This window comes from Coturnix japonica, chromosome 2 (genome assembly GCF_001577835.2).
Source record: "Coturnix japonica isolate 7356 chromosome 2, Coturnix japonica 2.1, whole genome shotgun sequence".
In the NCBI taxonomy this organism is placed as follows: Eukaryota; Metazoa; Chordata; class Aves; order Galliformes; family Phasianidae; genus Coturnix; species Coturnix japonica.
The window spans coordinates 80,985,294-81,006,212 of NC_029517.1; the positions used below are offsets into that span (position 1 = coordinate 80,985,294).

General features: G+C 39.5%; 1 protein-coding gene across 7 annotated transcripts in view; it reads right to left on the minus strand.

Moving 5' to 3' along the window:
* Positions 1–20,919, minus strand: part of CARMIL1 (capping protein regulator and myosin 1 linker 1) — a 159,321-nt gene that overhangs the window by 15,918 nt on the left and 122,484 nt on the right. For 4 of the 7 annotated variants that reach the window (XM_015855140.1, XM_015855139.2, XM_015855141.2 and 1 more), the window contains 5 exons: positions 19,252–19,339; positions 16,061–16,210; positions 6,229–6,246; positions 2,049–2,115; positions 1,529–1,725 (listed from right to left, as the gene is read on the minus strand). In XM_015855140.1, the coding sequence (XP_015710626.1) occupies positions 1,529–1,725; positions 2,049–2,115; positions 6,229–6,246; positions 16,061–16,210; positions 19,252–19,339 (520 nt within the window). The remainder of the gene's footprint in view (positions 1–1,528; positions 1,726–2,048; positions 2,116–6,228; positions 6,247–16,060; positions 16,211–19,251; positions 19,340–20,919) is intronic. The other 3 variants (XM_015855143.2, XM_015855142.2, XM_015855145.2) reach the window with 1 other exon arrangement.

Below are 20,919 nucleotides of genomic sequence, written 5' to 3' on the forward strand. Positions count from 1 at the left end.
TTCTGCAAACAATGACAGAGTCTACTTGTGATTCTAGCCTTTAACATTTGGCTGTTTCATTTTTTGGAAGCATGAAGCAAGCATCTTTGGTCTTCTGAGTTTTTGTTTAGACTTATTATTAAGGTCAGAACTCATAAGGAATTAAATGGTCCATAAAAAAGGCAGAGACAAATGATTTCAAGCTAAAAAAGCTCCCTTCAATTTCTGTAACTAATTAAACTCCTATTTCCTAACTAACTAAATGCAGAGGAGCATTCTGAGAACATTGTATTGTCATGGAAAGTAGCACCTCCTTGTTACAAGAAGTAAGCTTTCTATTTCCACTGAGCAAGGCATTTTGTGTTCTGGCCATCAGCCTACCAGCAGAGCACTTGCCCTCCCGTGACCCTATTCCTTCCCCACCCCTAGGCTGATGGCACTCGATGCACTGAGTAAACTCAGATGAGAAGCTATTTAGCAATTCGGAAAACATGTGCATTCTGCAGAGTTGGAATCAGAAGAAGTAAACACAGATGATGTGTTTTCCCTATAATGTAAAGACCAGGCTGTCCTCCTGCTACTTCTACCTTTCCTTGTAAAGCTCAAGGGAATGGAAAATTGGCTTGGATATCTCCCCCTGCTTGAAGGCTTCACCACTTCCAAGTGGTGCAAAAAGGTGCCTGATGAGATCTTTCCCAGCATTAAGGAGATTCTCAAGGATCCTCCCCTCTGACTCTCTCAAGGCAGAGAGGAGGCCACAGACATTCATTACTAGGCAACATTATTCAGAGAAACAACAGCAGCCCCTTGATAAGGGTTATTTTATCACCTCAGCTCTGCTCTGTTGCCATGAGATAGCTCTGTAACTCCTTCAGATCTGTCCTTACATTCCCCGAGGATATACCATCAGAGAAATAAATCTTCTTTGATGTGGAACGCCAAGGAAATGGAACTGTGGGAACCCCACACATGTATACTTGGGTTCACACAAATGCCTTTTATAGACAGACAGTGCTCTGTTTTGCTTTTCTAAGGCAGGCTCCAGCATGAAAAGCAGATCTGTGACTATGCAGATTTGCTGGCCCAAACATCATCTTTAGTTTGGGAGCTGTGGGAAGCTGGGTGTCACAGGGTAGCACCTCTGAGAGCCGCTGGAAATAGGAAATCATGCCAATTTACCAAGTCCTAAAGCAGGCAGAAAAAAAAAGGGATTAAGACTTAACAAATCCTTGCAATAGAACTGAAAAGTCTCATCTCATTTTGTGTTCTCAGCAAAAGGTGCACATGCTATCAGAAAACGCTTCCGCTAAAAAACAAAAGCAAATAAGAAAAGGATAAAAACTATCCTGGGTTTAGGTTGTTTCAAGCAAGACAAAAAGCTTCTAGTAGGGATTGTACACTTAAACACGTGAATACCAGAAGAAAAATGAAGAAGTTGGCTATAGACTTTAAAACTTTAACATTCATCCTTATGTCTTTGCAAGACCTGACTTGTGGCAAAAAGGAATCAACAGACAACATCATCAGCAATACTTCAACACAGACTTACTGCTGCTTGGCTGGGCTGCTGTTTTTTATTCCTTTTGGGCCTTAACTTTGTAAAGTGTTCAAGTTTTCTCCCTTCTTCTGATGGCAACTCTGAAATGAATCCAGAAGTTCGCTTGTCTGGCCTGCTGGAAGGAAATGGTGGGTCTTCTATATGGATAGGTACTTCTTCCAGTGCTTTATCTAGATCAAATTCCATCTCTAAGAGAAATCAAAACTTTCTAATTAGGTTTAACACGCTATTGAAAAATAAAAAGACAATGCCATTCCTCTCTTTTGTGGGTAACAGTTATAAACGCGTACACAGAACGTACTCAGCCACAACACGTTTGTGAGCAGACAGACCATTATGTGCAGACATTTAGTACCAAACACACTAGAAGATTCCCAGGACAAAGCAAACAACATGGGCCTCAAATGCAATCCAGAGGGAGGGACGGTCTTCTGTGCTTTTGAATAAAGAACTATCTAGAAGAATCTCAGCAAGCAAAGAAGCAAAAATGGGTTATGAAATTCTCACTTACCAAAAGCTCTGGACACCGGCCGGAGCATTCTACTGTGAATACTTTTCCTTTTTGATTTAGGAGTCATCTACCAATATAAAATAAAAGCAAATAACTTCAGTGGACAGGAGAAATGACAATGAACAGTTTTTCCCTTCTAGACAGCAAACCTCAAGATCTGATTGGGTTTAATACCAGGAAGAAAATGTTTTTTTTCCTCCTTTTCTCAAACATCCGTAACATTTTCTGAATTGGCATTATGTTGAGCTGACATTGAAAGTGAACCAGAGAGGCAGTTATTCTTCACATTAAAACCTTAGATTGTAAGCAGGATGATCATCCAAACTGTTGAAGCATTAACTCACTGATCTTCAATCATACAATAGAGTAATTACTAATACCTTTGCATTCAGGATCATGAGGCACAGACAACTGAAGTAATTACTTTGTCCTCTACTGCATGGTTCATGATAACACCAGGGATGGATCTTCTACTTGTTTTGGCTTTTGTTTTCAATATGAAATATACCTGCTCAGCTAGATCACCGAGAATGATTAAAATTAAAGTGCCTATACCTGTGAATACAATCGCAGAGCTCACCAAGCGTCCATAGGAAAATGCAGTGTTGGAGCACGTAGCCCTTCTTCAAAATACCAGAAATACCATTCCAGGGTTAGTAATATCTCCACTAACCACATAACTTCCCTGGATTTTAGATATACTAACGTATGGAGTTGTCTTGGTGTACATTCAAGGTATTTACTGAAAATTACACGTTGTTACTCTTCTCACTTTCACATTACCAAAATAAATGTATGTATTGCCTTCAGAACACAAATGCCCAGACTTCAGACATGTTTTTGTTATTTTTGGAAGAAAGCTACCCTTATTTTCCTGCCTGAATTCTTCCAGAAGGTCTTGCAAGGCAAGACTTTTAGCTACAGGAAAGTGTATGCTGTCAATTTTGTGCCTCTTAACATAGCTCAGCATCATAAGAGTTCTGAAAGAAAAGCTAAGCTGCATGTTTTTTAAGGTGCTAATTTAAAACAATACGGCTCTTGAAAAGATGGGCTTTCTTTGTGGTAGTCAGTCATATGCACTGGCTTTAGAAACATCTGTTCACTTCCACTTATTTTCTAGTCCTACTGAATGCTTTCCCATCTGGGGTACCAGTCTGGATTTTGTTATGGCTCATAACTCATAAACAGAATTGATAATCAAGTTTAGCTTGATCAGTTTTATGAGAGCATGAAAAGGAATAGCTGGCTTTAAAACTTCAGACGTCGTGAACTGTTTAAGCGTTTATTAGTTTTTCTTTAAGGAAAGTTCAGTGCCTACACTCACATGTACTGAATTTATATTCCCATCTGAAGTAGTTAGGTGGATTATTAAGCCACTGCTCACATGCTCAGGTTTATGACAAGTTTTCAGAAAGAGGAAAGGTATTACTGGTCTTCTTAAGGTCAGCAAAGGGCCGCCAGAATCACTGAGTGGGCAGTGATAGCGCTGTGTGAGCAACAGAGCTCTGCTTTTACTGCCACAAACATCACTGGGAAAAGAAAGACACCTTCAGCTTGAGCAGGTTTTCATGTCTATATTTGACAAGCATAAAAACTAAAACCATTTCGCGATCAGACAGGAAATAGGTCGCCATCTGAGCAGACTTACATGAGAAGGCAAAGTGCTATCGCATCAAAGGGTCAGGTACTACTCTGTGAGCTACCAATAAACCAAAAGCAAGGTTTATGCCATGATTCTGTAGTAAGTGCCTGGAGAGGTAAAGAACTTTTACAGCCAAATTGTCCGAGGGCTAGGCAGCTGGATGGCCTCAGATGGTCAGCTCAGCAGCTGCCTTTCTAGATCAAGGGAAGCTCATGAGCTGCTCTCATCCAAACCTGGAATAGCTGAAGGCATTTGCACCTCATGCAGTGATGTGCTGAAGTACCTCAACATTCAGGGGACAGCAATTAACAGTCACTATGAACTGCTTTTCCAGCTGCAGCCTATTTCTCATGTTAATGTATATTTGCATGCATTTTGGCCTGCTTGCCACGTTTTCTGGTGGTGCAACTGGAAACTGCATCAGGATAATGCAGAAGATCATAAGATCAAGAAGATTCAAAAATGAAGACAGGGCTATTAGGAAGCTTCTTATAGCTCTGTAACTGCACAGCCAGTGGCCAGAGTGCTCTTGGATGAACACAGACAAGCTGAGAGCCCTGCACTGGCCCAGGGCACCAACACAAAAAGCACAAAGCAAGTTCTGAGGTTCCTGTGCAGTGACTTGAAGACTCCAAGATATTCCTGACAGCAAGGAATAGGATCATATAATCACAATATCAAAGAATGGCTTGGGTTGGAATCCCAAGGATCAAGTTCCAACCTTCCTGCCACGGGCATTGCCACAACCTCCAGATCTGGTACTAGACCAGGTTGCCCAAGGTTCCATCCAACCTGGTCTTGAACACCTCCAGGAACAGAGCATCCACAACATGTCTAGGCACACTGTTCCAGCACCTTACCACTCTCTCAGTAAAGAATTCCCCCTGACATTCAATCTAAACCATCCCTCCTTGAGATTAAACCCATTCCCCCTTTTCCCCTATTTATAAATATCTACCTGAGTAAAAAGTTGATTCCTGTCCTTTTAAAAATCTCCTTTTAAATAATGGAAGGCTGAAATGAGGTCTTGCAGACTTCTCCAGGCTAAACAAGCCCAGCTCCTTCAGCCTGTCTTTATGGGGAAGGTGTGCCAGCCCTCCAACCATTTAAGATTTAACCTTCCTTCCCAGACAAAAAAAAATGCCCCTGAATGACCCTGCAGAGCTTGTGCTGATGATCATACCTCAGTCTCTGGATCAGTGCTAGAACTTCCAAACACCTTGGTATGATCCATCTTCAGCTTTGTTGCTGGGGATAAAGGCAGAGGGATAGAGATGCCTCCCATTGGCTTTAACAGCATGAATAACAGCTCTACGTACATTCTACTGAAAAACCTTCTGTTTTGCAGCCTGTTTAGGAAGTGCACAGATGAAAGGCTTCTTGCCAAACGATCTTTCTAGATTGCACATAGAGCAAAATGGGTCAAAGTATTAATTTAAATAGGCCATGCTGCTCTTTCTACAAAATATTAGACTTAATCTCAGCTTAATATCTCAGTTGCTGTGCAGCATGCTACAGCTGCACAGCTCATATCACTACCAGAGGAGATGGCTGAACTCCCGGGGAAAGATATCCACTCTCTTCCCATCAATGAGGGAAGCAGCACAGGTTTGGCAGTTGCACACATTGTGCCTTCACACTACCTTCATGGAAATGTTCATGGAGGAACAACAGTGTCTTGGGAATTAAAAACAACTGAGATCACGTTTTAAATGCTTGAAGCTTTGTTTCCAATGCTAGAAAACAACATGCCTTTAGCAGCAACATGGTCTTAGACACTCTACATTCTTTGACTATGCAGATAGTGGAAATCACTCACAGTGCTCAAGAATGTGCTCATTTCCATTTTATTACCCTCACCTTCCAGAATCATTTATATTCAACTCTTTTAGATATAGGGATGCTCCATAACCCTCCGGTCATTTTCTTTTGAAAATAACAAATTATAACAAATTAATGAATAGCTTCCTGCTCCCTCTTGATACTCAGTTCCGCAACCAGTCTCCCCTCATCCCTCCTTCCTGCAAAATTACACACAGAATTTCAGCTCTCAGAATGCATTAAGTGTGACAGTAGCTGAGAAGAGCATTCAAAAGTGATTCAATCAGACAAAGAAAACAGAACTGGCCAAACTTAGAGATAACCCATGACATCTCTTCTGCCTGAAACTTGCTATGTCAAGAAAACTCTCACTCAAGCTCATTTTTGAGCCATTGTTTCATCAATCTGTGTGATGTCTGAATAGAAAACCCAAGCCATAGATTTTGTTTCTGAGCAGTAACAGTGGTGCTTAGCACTCATCAGCACTCTGCTTGGTTTGGTTTCAAAGCCAAGGGATGCTTTAAACTCAGACACTGTGCTAGCTGAATCTTCCTGTGAAATCGAATCTCATCTCTGAACTGCTGTCTATTTCTCTCTGTAAGTGCAGATGGATGGCACTAGAGTCTCCCAGGAGACTAACACAGCAGTACAGAGGCAAATGGAGCACAAAAATGCAAACAGGTAGGGCAGAAACAGCAGAGCTAAAAAAATACTTACACTTGTACAGCAGAGAGTCTCCATGCAGCAAAAAAAGAAAGAAAAAAGAATATGAATGGGGAAGACAAAGCAACAGCAGTTCTCAGGAAAGGAGGCAAAACCAGAAGTTACCAAAATAAAGACCAAAATAAAGACTAAGACTAAAGCCAAAACACTTAAAAGTCTCAGCAGGAAAGGTGACATGCAAGAATGAGGTAAAAATCCTTCACATTTCAAGATGCTTCACATTTTGTGTTTCCATAATCAGAGATTATGCATAATCAGAGAAGGATGTGGTCTTTCTTAATTCATCTATATTGGGACAAATCCAGATTTTCAGACTGTTGTTTCCAGCATGTGGCACTCACCAATGGTGGCAGCCTACTCCTTTAATGTAATGTGGGTGTGCTTTTCCAATTTGCTAGCATCAGTGGTGAGAGAGAAGTGTAATACTGATCCTTCCTAGTCTTTAGGAGGCTTCTGAATTACAGGTCTGTAGCTTGCTGTGGAAAGCTGGAGAATGCGGAAAACAAAGCAAAGTCTCTCTTGAAAGAATGAGAGACATAAATCTGTTCTCCTAAGCTTTTAACTATCCTACTAATTAAGAGATCCAAAGCAGCTCTATTTCTCCTTTCCATAAGAAGGTTTAGAGGTAAAGACCTTTCAAGCAGTTTCGGCACAGCAGAATGACACTACGCCGTAAGTAAAGCATGGCCTTTCCTCCCAGCTTCAAAATGTATAAAGAATAAAAAGCACAGCCACCGTGAAATGAAGCCATCCCATATGGCCGCTATTGGGCAGCAGATTACTCATCCAGTCCCATCCCAATTTAGAGTAAGATGAAATAATTATTAGAAGTGTGGCTTTGTGTTCAATCTGAATAAGAACTGCAGATATTTGTACAGTGGTTGTGGCAAAAGAATATTCAAATGATAGTTTTAATTACTTTGCAAGGACACATGGCATTTTTAAATGGATAGTGCACTGGCATTTAATTATCAGCACTGAGAACAGACTGCTCATAACACAACATTCATCATTTAGTTGTTTGGGGGGCACTAAGGTCAATTATGAGGTCAATTATTCAATGCTTTGACATTTTCAGCAATGATCCACTTGTCACAATTTATGCTTCTAAGCTTAACTGTAGATACAAGTTTTAAAGACTGGATGACAATCTTTGAATAGCACGAGCAACATTCTTGCACACTGCTCCAGTGAAAGAACTTTTTCCCCACTGTCCTCAGTGTTCTATTTTTTCTTACCATCAGAAAATCTACACAGGAGTTCTCAGCTAACAGTGATACAGGAAAATCTCACCATTCCCATTTTCATGTCTCTCATACTTATTTCTGTCAGAACCCACTTCTGAACTGTAAGTCTTGTCAGAAATGACTATATCAAAATATCTCCCTATTAAGATGGGAAGAGAACTGATTAGAGAATCAAAATCTCTCCTTTCTAATAGGGACATATCTTGAGAGGTTGGAACTAGAAAATATTCTAAGTTTCTCTATGGAAAGCAAAAATATTTAAGTAGATGGACATTTAGTTTTGAAACTAGAGTTTCTTCTCTAAAACAAATGGATTGATAGGATCAGTCACAATTACCAAAGAGAGGATGGCTAAACAAAAGGCTAAACAAAAGGCCTACACAGAGCTAGCATATAAGTAGGATACATGATTGTAATGATGCTGGTTGGTCAGGCAGACCAGGTGCAGCTCACAAGCCTAGGAGAGAAGGAAACACCAGCAAAGAAAAGGAAGACATATGCTTTGCAAAATAGAACTGCTCACCCATGAGTGAGGAATTAAAAGCTGTCTAGCAACAAGAGAGAAGATTCTGCAAGTACTCAGAGTGTGCAGCCACAAGCTTCCCCTGGAATACATAAATACTATGGTATTGGAAATGACCCACAGCTAAACTGGACAAGATGTTCAGATCAGCTCTTAATGAAACTACCATGTTGTTTCAATCACTTTGTCTTCCTATTTTGCTCATTATTTTTATTTTTCTTTAACATATGTTTAAAGTCTGTTTGTTGTTTCATCAGTTTGCACACTTTTGGTTTCAGATTCAATCCAAACTCCAGTTTGGTCATCACTCCCGGCCTCAAAAATTCACAGTAATTTAATCTCTACTCCCAAGAAATAAGGTCTTACTGCAGAGAGATATCCTCCATTTTGCACTGAGGCTCTAACTGACCCAAAAAACAGCGTAAGAAAGAATCTATTTACCTCTAAATTTTCCTCTAGTCTGAAGGAGAGATGTTTTGAAAGTCTGATACTTTTATGAATAGGATTATGTGACAATTGCCTATGACAGCAGGGATTAGATTTGATGACTCAGAAGCTCTCTTGTATCCTTCTGGCACTATGTACATTTGATTTTATTTTTTAGTTTCTGATTTCAAAAATCTAGTTCATTTCAGTCCCCTTTTTGATGACAAAATATATCAAAGCGTAAAGGTACTCTACAGCTGCCTTCCTTAGCACTGTCTCTCTATCCTCTTCCTGTGAGGCAGGTCCTTTATCCCCACACTATGAAGTATCAACCTTGCCAAGCTGAAAATCACAAGCATCCTGTTTCAGATGAAATGAGAACCATGAAGCACTCTCAGTTACTTCAGAGTAAACAAGCCTGCTGCATACAGCACAGACAAGTAACCTGGACCAAGTTAATAATTTGAGACACTGGAAGAATCAAAAAGGAAACTACACAGAGCACTCCTCAACTCCTCCAGAAGGGTCAATTTGCCAGATATTAATTGAATCAAGAAGCATTAAGATTGCAGACAGATGTGAGCTGTAGGAGCAGCACCGTCAGAGCTTATTCTCAATCTGTCTGCAACTGCCCCTCTGCCAAGGGGTCTAGATCTCGCTGAGATCCTCCAAAGGATCTCTTAACCTGTCACAGCTAACACTGAGCAGGTTACCTAAAATAGAGGCCATGGAAAGGTGAGTTCTGGATCTATGAATCCCCCTGTGGCGCAAGTGGTAGAAGTGCTGCTCTGCAACACAGAGGCTTGAATCCCGGGGGTTGGACTCGATGATCTCTAAGGTCCCTTCCAACCCGCATTAGACTATTACTTATTACCTATTTATGCTGAACACAGATGGATCTCACAGATCTCTTAGTGATTGCTCGGGTGTCTCCTAATCCATCTTTATTTGATGGGTCTTTGCCCTCACAGCCCTTCCCCAAAGCAGGTGAATGAGCACTAGGGTGATCCCTGCTGCTGGCTGTACAGGGAAGTGGACTCAATGAGGGACAGTCCCCTCATCTTTCTAGGCCAGTTGGGCTGTATCCATGCCACCAGTGCATACAGCCTTCAGGAGGCAGCTGGCAGTTGCCTACATGGCTCTGCCTATGGACTCTGCATGCAAACCTTTGCTTGCAGTGCTGAATGGTGGGTTGGAGCAGCCAGGGGGTGTCTACATCTATAGATTGCACTGCTAAATGTGGGATACCTTTGTCTGCCATAGATCAGCTTCTCAGTAGGAATGTCCCTCTTAAAGCCACTGCAGTAGAGTTAAACTCTCAGGTTTCAGTGAGTGCTTGGAATGCTCCTATAATTGCAACCTTTTCATCACATGTGAAAGAAAATGATGGGAATTCAGCATCAGCGAGATAGCTCCAGCCCCAGTACAAATCTGGGTCTACTGAGACAAAAACATAGCATGAGTATTATGGGAAGCCAAGCTAACAGTAAAGTGCCACAATGCAAACAGCATCCCCAGCAGCTGCACTTCTTGATTTTAATTTTAACCTAAGCAGAAAACAGTCTCTAATTTACCTTTATTTATAACCAAGCACGTAGCACCTCATCATATTCTTCATTGATACTGCAGCAATAATGCACTCTAAATAGTGAGAAACAGCTCTGGTTTCTGACTAGGAAATCTCAGTTGGTTTTAAAAAAAACACGCTACACAGTAATTATCTCCCACCTCCTTCCACTCAATGATGCCAAGAAAAGACACTGAAAGTCAGTAATTTTTTAAATTGTTTTAGATGCGAACACAAAACTCCTTCAAGAGCCTGACAGGGACTAAACTGTAGTCTATACATGTAATAGGCACTGAATAACCACAGATAGGGACTTCTAAAGGCTGTCAGGACACTGCAAAACTATACATAAATGAGCCTGAAAAAAGAATGGTGAAAATTATTTGCAATTAATGTAATCATAATACTAATGGTTAGCCAATCATATAAGCACATAACTTGCACAAAACCAAGATATTCCCAAATTCTTAAGTATGATCACACCAGCTTCCTTTGTCACTTGTTCATTCAGACAGTGCTGTACGTTTAGGAAAGGGCACGGGCAACATGCTTAGCCTCTGCTGTGAGCCTCCTGGTGATGTTTTCATAAACTACCCTAGATTGGAGTGAGTCAGAAATATTGCTAGTCTCCCACTGAGGTAGATTTGCTCACATGCTTGTGATTGAATCTTTTCAGAAAGATGAGAATACTCTCATATGCCATTATGCCAACTCCTACCTTCCCACACAGTATGGTATTCACTATGAATAAAAGGCCCTTTTCTGCTAATGTATACAAGAGAGAAGTCAATGTGTCACCACCAATTCCACCTAGCATTCCAACCAGGCTGCTGCCGTAGCTTTCATCTGCTGCTCCCTCATTCCTGCCACTCAGGTTTGTACTGTGCACTCAGACAAGGGTCTAATCACCCTGTAAATCAACCTGGGAATTAAATCCTCTGGAAAAAGATCCATTTTAAGCTGAATCAACTCCTACTCCCAGTTTGCAGAGTGGCTGCACAGACTCTAGTGTGATTGTGTAGGCGGAGGCTGGAAGGAAGGAAATGCCCTTTTCAGCAAGAACAATGATTTTTTTTCTTTTTTTTATTTTTTTAAATTAAGAGCTGAAGGGCTTTTTTTTTTATACCATAGGAGAACACAAGGAACCCAAAAGGAACTGGGATTTTCTTGAAGTGTTTAGTCCTTCCTTCAAAAAGGTCCCTATATATGCCTGAGACAATTCTGCTGCAGGCAAACAGAACAAGAATCTGATGCAGTCAGGGACCTACATAGTTTAGTTCTTCCTGTGCTATCAGCACACACAAACATATGTGCATCTTCTCCGTATATTTCTCTTTCCACCAGTGAAACCAACTGAAGAGATCTTTGCTGTTCTAATTTGCTCTGGTTCCAATTTATTTTGGATTATGGGGGTGGATAACTTCCAAGTGGTGCTCAGTGAACTTTCTTTAAACCAAACCAAACCCACAAATGAATTTTGGAATGAGGAGTGAAATCTCTCACTTTCCTCTGAAAACACTGTGATCCATAAACACTCGGTCTTTCAAATATCTCTGTGTTCATAGCTCACATGTTATATCTTTGACAATGGCTAGTTAGCACATTCTGTTAGTTCACACATACTATTCAATAAAAGCTAAAACTTTGATATATTGTGCGGGGATTTTTTCCTCCATTCAGGTCATAGAACTATCTCTACAGTTCAAGTTAGAAATGGATGAGATGGCTAAGATTCATCACAGACATTCCTTCCCTATTAACTATGTGCATTTTCACAGGCACACAGTTACCACCCGATCTTCTATCATACCAATCTTACAGTGAGATGCTTTGAAGAAGATTTATAATCAGACACATACAATTCCTCTACATTTTTCAGACAATTTTCTACCATAGTCCTGTATAATGCAAAAAAGTGACCTCTGCTTTGCTCTGAAAGTGGTATCTAGCTTGGCTATATGCTTGTTACTGACTATAGTAATAACAATATAGTGCTGAAATAGATATTTTAAAGACAACAAATACACAGAATTCTAGTAAAAAAAGCTATTTCCCTTGACAATTTTCTTTAAATAGTGGCTTAGCTGTGGTGATCTCCTTTTAGTACTTTGGAAGCCAAATATCTGTCTGGAACTTTGAATGATGGAGATATAGCAAACAAACAGGTACTGGTCTGTTTTAAAGCCCGTCTACATACTCTCAGACTCTCGAGAATACAACAAACAAGCACCTTTAAAATGCAGCTGTTAAACACAGTCTAACAAAGATGCACCACTTCCTTCTCATGAGGAATTATGCACCATAACTCAAAGAACTAATGGCTATGAAAGAATAAAGTCAAACAGAGGTATTGCATCTAATTAAATCAATTATTATCTAGCCTAACAGTTACAGATACTGAGACACGATTTTCGACATCAGCAAAAAAAAGGTATTTTCTTTAAAATTAGTTTTAAAATGCATGCATTAATTTAAAATGTGTCACTTGTCATATTCTGGAAAAAAGAAGAAAAAGCTCTCATTGATTGAGTTAATTCTCAATTGAGTCTAAGCTTTGAAAAGCAGGCCCTGGTTTTTCCTTTAATCTGAGAAAAGGAAGTAATTTTTTGCATTAAGACTTCACACTCCATTTACATGCATGCAACTTTTATCTAATGACTTATTATCACTAACGCAGCTTTAATTAAATCTAAACAACTAAGACAGGCTGTAGGTTAGGGAAGCAGTTTAATGTATTGCAGTGCTGGGAAATCAGGAGCTCTCAGGGCAGTAACATTCAAGCTTTCATGTCCCACAGCGGATCATTCAATCACTCTATGTGTTTTTCTCAACTCCTTTAACAGATGAGCAAATTCTGGTATAACCAACAAGTTTTTCACATCATGGGTTCTCTGGACACAGTCAAAGGCTGTGAATCAAATCCTACACTGAAGTTAATAAGCTTTAATTGCACAGTGTATGGCATGGAAACCCGTGCCAGCTGCAGCCACACTCCACATTGCTTGAGGAAAAACTAGACAGGCTGTAAAACAGACCACTACCGGCTTCTTTGCTGCCTCTCTATCATTTGAAGTTTCAGACCAGAATGCTGACAGTCCAACTTCTATTTAAAAGAAAAAAAAGCATCTTCCCATCTTCCACTTTCAGTGAACGTATAAGGACAAATAGTTCATAAGCATTTTATTCCAAATCTACCTTGCTCACAACGATTCACCTAGTTTCAGTGCTATACAATCTCTCTGTAACTATGAGACAAGTCAAGAATAAAAACTGAACCTAGAAATAGATTTTCCCCAAATGGTTCAAATACAGCTTTAAGGTGGGCTGCTGCATAAAAACAAGCTGCTGTATATGTTGCCTTAGCCAGAAAACTGTTCCTCAGTAGTCTGGCTGAAGAAAACAAGAGCAAGCTTGCTGAAAATATCAGGCTTGCACATTAATCCAATTTTGCAAATGGAAAAATAACAGCTCCCCCCAAATGGCGGAACAAGCCCAGTGCCTCTCACACAAGCCCCAAATCTCTTCTTGCATGAACATTTTGACAAATAACTGGAGAAAACTGGCATAAATTTGTGGAAAAGAAACTGTAGAATAGGAGAGTTTTCGCTTTCATCCCAGTGACATGATCAGTTCACTTCATGTTCAATAATCTTTTGTTAATAGTAGGATATGTGCACAAGCATGCAGAGCAGCAAGCCACAATTCAAGGTTTCACATTTGAGGTTTGCAGAACACACAGCCAGGTGCACCATCTACTAACACAGCAAGGAGGTGTCTAGGGATTTCCAGTGGCCAAACAAGGCAGTGTTCTGGACTGATGCCATTTTGGATGTGGGATCTAAATAGCTATTTCTCATTTAAGATTAAAAATAACCAAAGGAAATTAGGTTCATAATTCTAGTTCATAAAGCCATATGCTTCCCTTTCTAGTGAAATTTTTCAGCAGCATATCTGTTTCCTGCACTGAACAGCTCACAAAGCATTCACTGTTCCACAGGGTTGCTCGTTTCCATGCAAACATCTATATGATACTTAAAGGCTGGTGAATTTTTCTAAGACAATATCTGAAATCCATTCAATTTTCCCAGAGCTAAAATTACATTGAAAGTGTTATTTTTCTGGGGAGGGAACTTCATGTAAAAAATACACCTTAAGATTTCAAGAATTTTTAAGATGCTTTCACTACCAAGAAGAGCACTAGCTCAGTAAAAATCCCTTGGGGCTCTCTGTTTACCTATGTGTTTTTACAACACCAACCAATATCACTTGCATCCAGGATGCAAAAAAAAAGCAGCTCTGAAAAACAGAATGCGGATTTTAATAAATGGATTTTTTAGCAGCAACTAAGATTATTGCCTTGTGTTTATTTGATTCCTCCTTCTCTCCAGATATTAGGGATTGATGAGAATCTGGGACACAAAGGTGTTTGAAGCTCTGTGCGAGATGAGAATGAATGAAGAAATATAATCAGTTCTCAAGGTAAGTACAGTTAGCATCAAACATATCTTACTGAGTAGACGAATCATCACATTTCCATTATTTTAATATGGCCAAAGTGAAAGATAACACAGCAATACGATCCTTTCATATAACCATGGTGATACGAGGTAGAGACAAGAGCTACTTTTAAAATTTTCAGCATTTTTTCTTACATGCTGAAAGAAAAAATATAAAGGGGGAAGGTGGGCATGAAAATGAGTGCTTCATTTATATTTCCATATCTGAAGACAGCAAGCAAAAACAAAGCAAAACAAATCCAACAGGATTTGGGACTCCAAATGATTACTGAATGTTGCAGAAAGCTCATGGAACTTGATAGTACCAGGGATGAGCCAAATGATCCCAGTCAACAACATGTGCCTCACGGGGATTGGAGATGTTCAGACAAATATTGCATTAAATCAGATCTTGGTAAGGTAGGAGATTTGGAAGGGTGAGAAAACTATTTTAAGCTAGTTCCAGTGTTGGTGGGGTTTAGTTGTACAGCTAAGTCAATCCAACAGACAGCTGCTGTAAAAAGGAGAGATCTTGCCGCTCCTTTCCTTCAGCTCTACATGTCTGAATCTGCAGTTAATCTGTGCAGAGAGGTAAGTGAACAGACTTGACTTCACCTACAAAAAGGCGTTGCCATTTTCTCCTGCCGTTTTACATTCCTGTGAATGCACACAGCCAAAAACACAGGTAGGAAGGTAGAGAAGAAAGACCATCACTTGAAGCTGTAACATCTACTAGACTAAGCTATAACACAGAAATGCTCCTTTCCTCAGTTTCCTCACAACAGAATTCCGTAATAGACTGATTTGAGTGGAGGGCAATGTGAAGCTGAAAACCAGTAAATAACCCATTCACTTGGGATCCTCTAGGTTTGTGTGTTGTAAACGATGACCCAGAGACATCTTTATAATACAGGTCACACATGGGATTTTAAGGCACTCCAATGATTCACATTCTACATTCTTATCAGATCTCATACTCCTAACTCAATTACTTCTGAAAAGCTTGGCCTGTAAGATCACTTGCAGACTGGACTCAAAGTTTTAGGAATTCCTCTATTAATACAAAGAAAATGTAATGATTCAGAAACATTAACTTCTGGTCATAGCCAATAACGTAAGTTACAGGCAGACACCATTTTTGTCATGGCTCAGAGGAATCCACCTCAAGAAGGAAGACAAAAGCAGAAATCAGCCTGTTGTCATAGGGTAGCAAGGTTCTATTTATTCCTGCAACAGAATTGCTGTGAAACTGGGGTCTGTGAGATACATTTATTACATTAGTGTTATTACAACACTGCATGTAAGACAATGATTCTTGTATATAGGTAGTAGGAAAGCAGCAGTGGAAAAAAAAAAAAAGAGGAAGAGCTTTTCCTTTGCTTAGCAGCAATATATAGCTCAGACAAAACATACACAAGCTAATGTCTAATGTCTATTATTTTGCCTAAAAGTCAGCTCTTACCTTCTACTTCCTAATATCATGAAATAGCCAAAAGGCACTCTGAAATACACTTATCTTCCAGTGATATGTATGCCTAACCATATGTGCCATGGAAATGTGTCTTACCATACAGGTGTCCAGGTCCTCCAAACGTTCTATCTCTGTTAATTCTTCAACCGTGATGACAGAGCGTTTAGTTGGTTTTTCTTCAGCTAACTCAATTTCCAGTGATTCCTGCTGTGGAAGCGGTTTGCCACGTCTGGTCAGATGGTCAGCCTGGATCAAAATGGTCAATCATGATAAAGATAGGAACACATTAATCAATCTTAAAGACGACAAATGAAATCAAATCGGAAAGTCTGGGTAAGTGGTCACAGATCCTAGATGACCATTGATAAATGCAAAGCTTAATTGTATATATTGTATAGAGTACACTGTGTATATCAGTTCTGTGTGTTTTTCCGGCTGGATGGAAAATCCCTTCCTTTACACATCATGAGAAGTTATTGAGAAAGAAAGGAGAAAGTTCATTGGAAAAAAAAAAAAAAAAAAAAAAAGAAGAGGAAAAAGGTCAAATAAAAAGACATCATACTTACATCATACTTTTGACTTATAATAGCATTAAAAGGTTTCCTCAAAGTTTATCTGTTGTGTTTAGTTATAAAGAAAGTAAAGAGGTGGAAGAGAAGTTTTGTCTCGGATAATTTTTTAAAATTAAATTATACTAAGACATGTACAATTTCAACTAGCATCAAAATGGCAAGTATACTCTACTTGTAAAAAAGAGCCAGAGTAATTTGTTCTACACATAATGTATATTATGGAAAACAAAGCTATTACCTACTGGATAAAGATGAGTTTGTCATGGGACAGGAATGACAGCTGTTAAGAGACTGGTGACCACAACCCAATTACTGTCTTCATTAACAAGAGAGAATGAACCCAACCAGGAATAAACATTTCTACCCCAAGCAATGTGCATCTCTGAAAGGAATGCTAACGCCAAAGCAACTTGTTAATGGCCTAATGGCAAACAATCAATATCCAAGTGACAGTGGTAGGGGAAATGGAAAAAAAAAAACAAAAAAACCACTGAATAGCAGGAATTCTTTGATGATTATTAAATGCCCAAACAGCTATGTTCCCCTCTTCAAAAAGTGGGACAGCTCTGCTAAAAATTAAAAAGAAATAAAAAAAAAAATTGAAGAACTAATTAATCTTTAATCTGACTAAAATTTCTGGAATTATAATATGCTAGTCATCATCATTTTTGGCAAACAGAAGTATTGTCAAATAAGGCTCCAATTTACCTCAAATGCAACTCTGTCAATGTCACATATAAAGACTTGTGCAAGTGGCTGAATTGGTACTACACAGTACTCCAATTAAGGAATTAGCAGAGATCTGTATCAGTTCATTTAATCTTTGCTTTATTAAGAAGTAGCTGTCAGCTCTTAAATTACAGCTGTCAATTGGAGATTAACACTAACAGTTTCCACAGAACATTTCTGAGATCCATACTCTTCACTGTTGACATCAGAGGAACTACCTGAAACAATCAGCAGAGAGCAGAAACGTGGCAGAATGCTAAACACTAACAAGGACATCTTACTAATGCAAGCCAAGACGTATCACACATAGTAAACCAATTCAAATCAAACATACAGTTCCTTAAGAACAAAGAGCACCGGCCACTAGTTATGGACACAATCCTGAAATTCAGCAACAAGCATCCAGAAGCCACTGTTGGAGAGGAAATCCAACAAACCAATGTAGAAAATCTGCCCACGAGCCCCCCCTTGCACTGAAGAGTAATGGTTTTAAGTTGCGCCAGGGGAGTATCAGGATGTTAGGAAAAACTTCTCTGAAAGAACAGTGAGCCACTGGAACAGACTGCCCAGTGAGGTTGGTGGAGTCACCATCCCTGTAGGTATTCAAGAAGGGTGGAGATATGGCACTGAGGGACATGGATTAGTAGCCACGGTGGTAACAGGCTGATGGATGGATTTGGTGATCTCAGAGGTATATTCCAACCTTAGTGATTCTGTGATTCTTAAAATGAGCTATCATTGAAACTCAGACAAAAAGAAGAAAATCCTATGCCTTTGGCTGTATAAATATGAGAAGAAAAGAATCTCAGCAAAAAAAAAATGTTAGCTCTAATGTTGGTTAAACACCACTCTGGAATAGTCTGTCCAATTCTGTATTTTATAAGAGACTGTTAAACAGCTGGAAGGTTGTTACTGAAGGGACTCTAAGGCTGGAGAAAATGACTTACTGTGCAAGAGTCAGGCTATGCCCAAGTTGTGCAATACCACAGGACAAATTCAGCTCATGCCAGCTGAGCCTGCTCCAGAACCACCTGGAGCTAATGAGTGTGCCACTCACACAACAGTCTGATGCAGTTACATAGCTCCTGAGACCAGAGGCCATGCTTTTACACAATGCTGCTCTGTACCACAGAGACACGCCCTTCAATAATTCAGTCTTTCACTTTATTTTTAAAAAATGCTTTAAGAAAAACAGCGATTACTTTTCTGTGTATGAGGACTGTTGTAAAGAAGAAATATAAAGGAATGCACAGTTCTCTAATATTGTGGAGAAAAGCATCTAAAAAGCTTATGACTGAAAGCTGAAGCCAGAGTAATTTTAATCAGGAGAACGACTACACAGTGGCTTCCTTAAAAAACAGTATTGAATTTTTCTTACAGAAGCCCACTGCAAAAGAAATCAAAATGTTTTTCTGTGGATAAAGTTGCTTATTTCTTCTTGATGAAGCAAATACCTTTATCACAGATAACGGCGCCTCCTGACAGCTCAATACCTTCAAGTAACTCTGAGACTGTTTCCTTTCCCATGTTTCTATTCCTTTCTCTTCAAACTTGATACCTACATTTCTAAAGTAATCTCAAGATACATTCATTTAGGAAACAAGGTCTCAGCAATCTCCCTCTAAAGAATGAGATCTCATCTCATCTCTCATTTCACAAGCAACCAATCCCTATCATCTTGCCAGGACAGCTATGGGCACTTAACATCAAATTTACATTCCAAAGGCACTTTTTATCTTTATTTCTGGTAATATTGCAAAAGGTAATATGGCAAACATGTAACACACTCTCTTTTGATGTTGTTTCCCTCCTAAAGAGGGATCCCATTATAATTTTTGAACTTACATCAGTGATAGCAGTAAAAAATATGATCTATTTCAAAATTGAAAATTGAATTTGAAAATTCAAAATATGACATGGAGAAACTAAGTAAGTCATGAAAGTAACAGCACTATTAAGATACTTGATATATTCAGCTATACTCACCAGTTTGTGATGGCAATGGGAAAGTGCATCCAGAATTTCATCTACAACTCGGTCAGACAGGAATGAAGCCACTGTCAGCTTTACTTCACTGTGTGAGGATTAGAAATGAGACGATTTTAATTCATACTGGATAATTTTGTCTTTATTACACACTCAACAGTGCAATGATTATTCCCTATGCCGTCACTTTATTTGAAATAAAACATCAGAGGGTGTGAGGATACATGACTGCAGCTTTCAGAAATAAACTTATGAATCACACAATAAACACAAGAGCCTCTGTACCATATTTAACCTGCTTCTAACATTTTTCTAACAGCTGAAGTGAAAACATCTGGGTTAAGAGCTGAATAAAAACCACATGTGAAATGCAGTAAGGAACACTCCACCGCTGATCAGAGAAACACTAATGTCAGATGCACAGGATTAAGAGTGTTGCCTGTTCAAAACTACTGCACTGAACAATTACATTCTGTTCACTCGTTTCCTCAGCTCCTTTTGTACTTGTCACTTGAAGGACGATAGTACAGTGCTGGTTCTCCAGTCTTTGCCATCACAGTTTCATTACACATTGCTTCCTCTTTTGCTCTAAGTAACCACCTTCTGTCTTAGGAGCTTCATGTCAGTCATCCCCATTACAGTGACATAGATGGGATACCAGCACAGCAGCACACTTGATTGAGGTTTCACTTGTAACTTCCCATCAAGGAAATGCATGCCTTGAATTGTTCCCTCAGGGTCCCCTCTTGGTACAGAGCACAAAAGGCTAAATAAAGTCATGGAGGGGACTGATTTGCAGCTGACAAGCACACAAGGTTGAGCTGCAGCATGAAGCTCCATCTCCTCTGACCCTCTGGTTTCTAGGCCAGCTGCTTCAGCTGACTCTTGCCAGCAAGTACCACAATTTCATTTTAAGGTTTTTATGCATAGTTGGAATTCTTTTGGAATAAAACCCAACAAATTCTACCTGGGACTACCCGGGATTCCTCTGTAATCTTAAAATCAATTTTAAATAATGTAAAGTAGGAAGGGTTACTGTGTGACATCCTTACCTCACTGCCAATCCCAGCTTTTAGAGGTAGAAAGGGAGAAGGGGCAGGGGCACTATTACTGTCTTCGGACAGATTTGTTAGGATTCAAGTGAAGAAAAATCACTCCCTGAGCCATTTTAAACACTGAAAGCATAGCTGAAGTATTTAACACCTGTTCCTGCCAATTTTCCTGCACCAGCAAACTAAACTCAAAGTCTTAGTGTTTTTAAAAATAAACATCTCCTCTTCTGGAAGTATATCAGCATCACAATGCAAATTGACATGCTTTTCCATCAGATAGAAAGGATTTCTGAGCCAAATGATGGCAAAGCTTGAAGTGCAGGCTAACCATGCACTGTGGCATAAAAATACACATGGGTATACATTTAATGTGAAAATACATATGCATTAGAGAGTCAAGTAAAAGCCTCTCAGGAGTTAGAAGTTGTTTAAGGTAACTCTTTCTGCTTCAGGTTTGTGGTCTGAATACCCAAGTTTCCGTCTTCAGTTATGTCTGCCTGCTATGCACAAATTCCACACAAAAGGTTTAAAGAGATTGCTACAGCCACAGGGCAAGACGAAATGTAGCAACAAGCAAAGCATTGTCAATACCGAAAGAAAACAAGCACAATTTTCT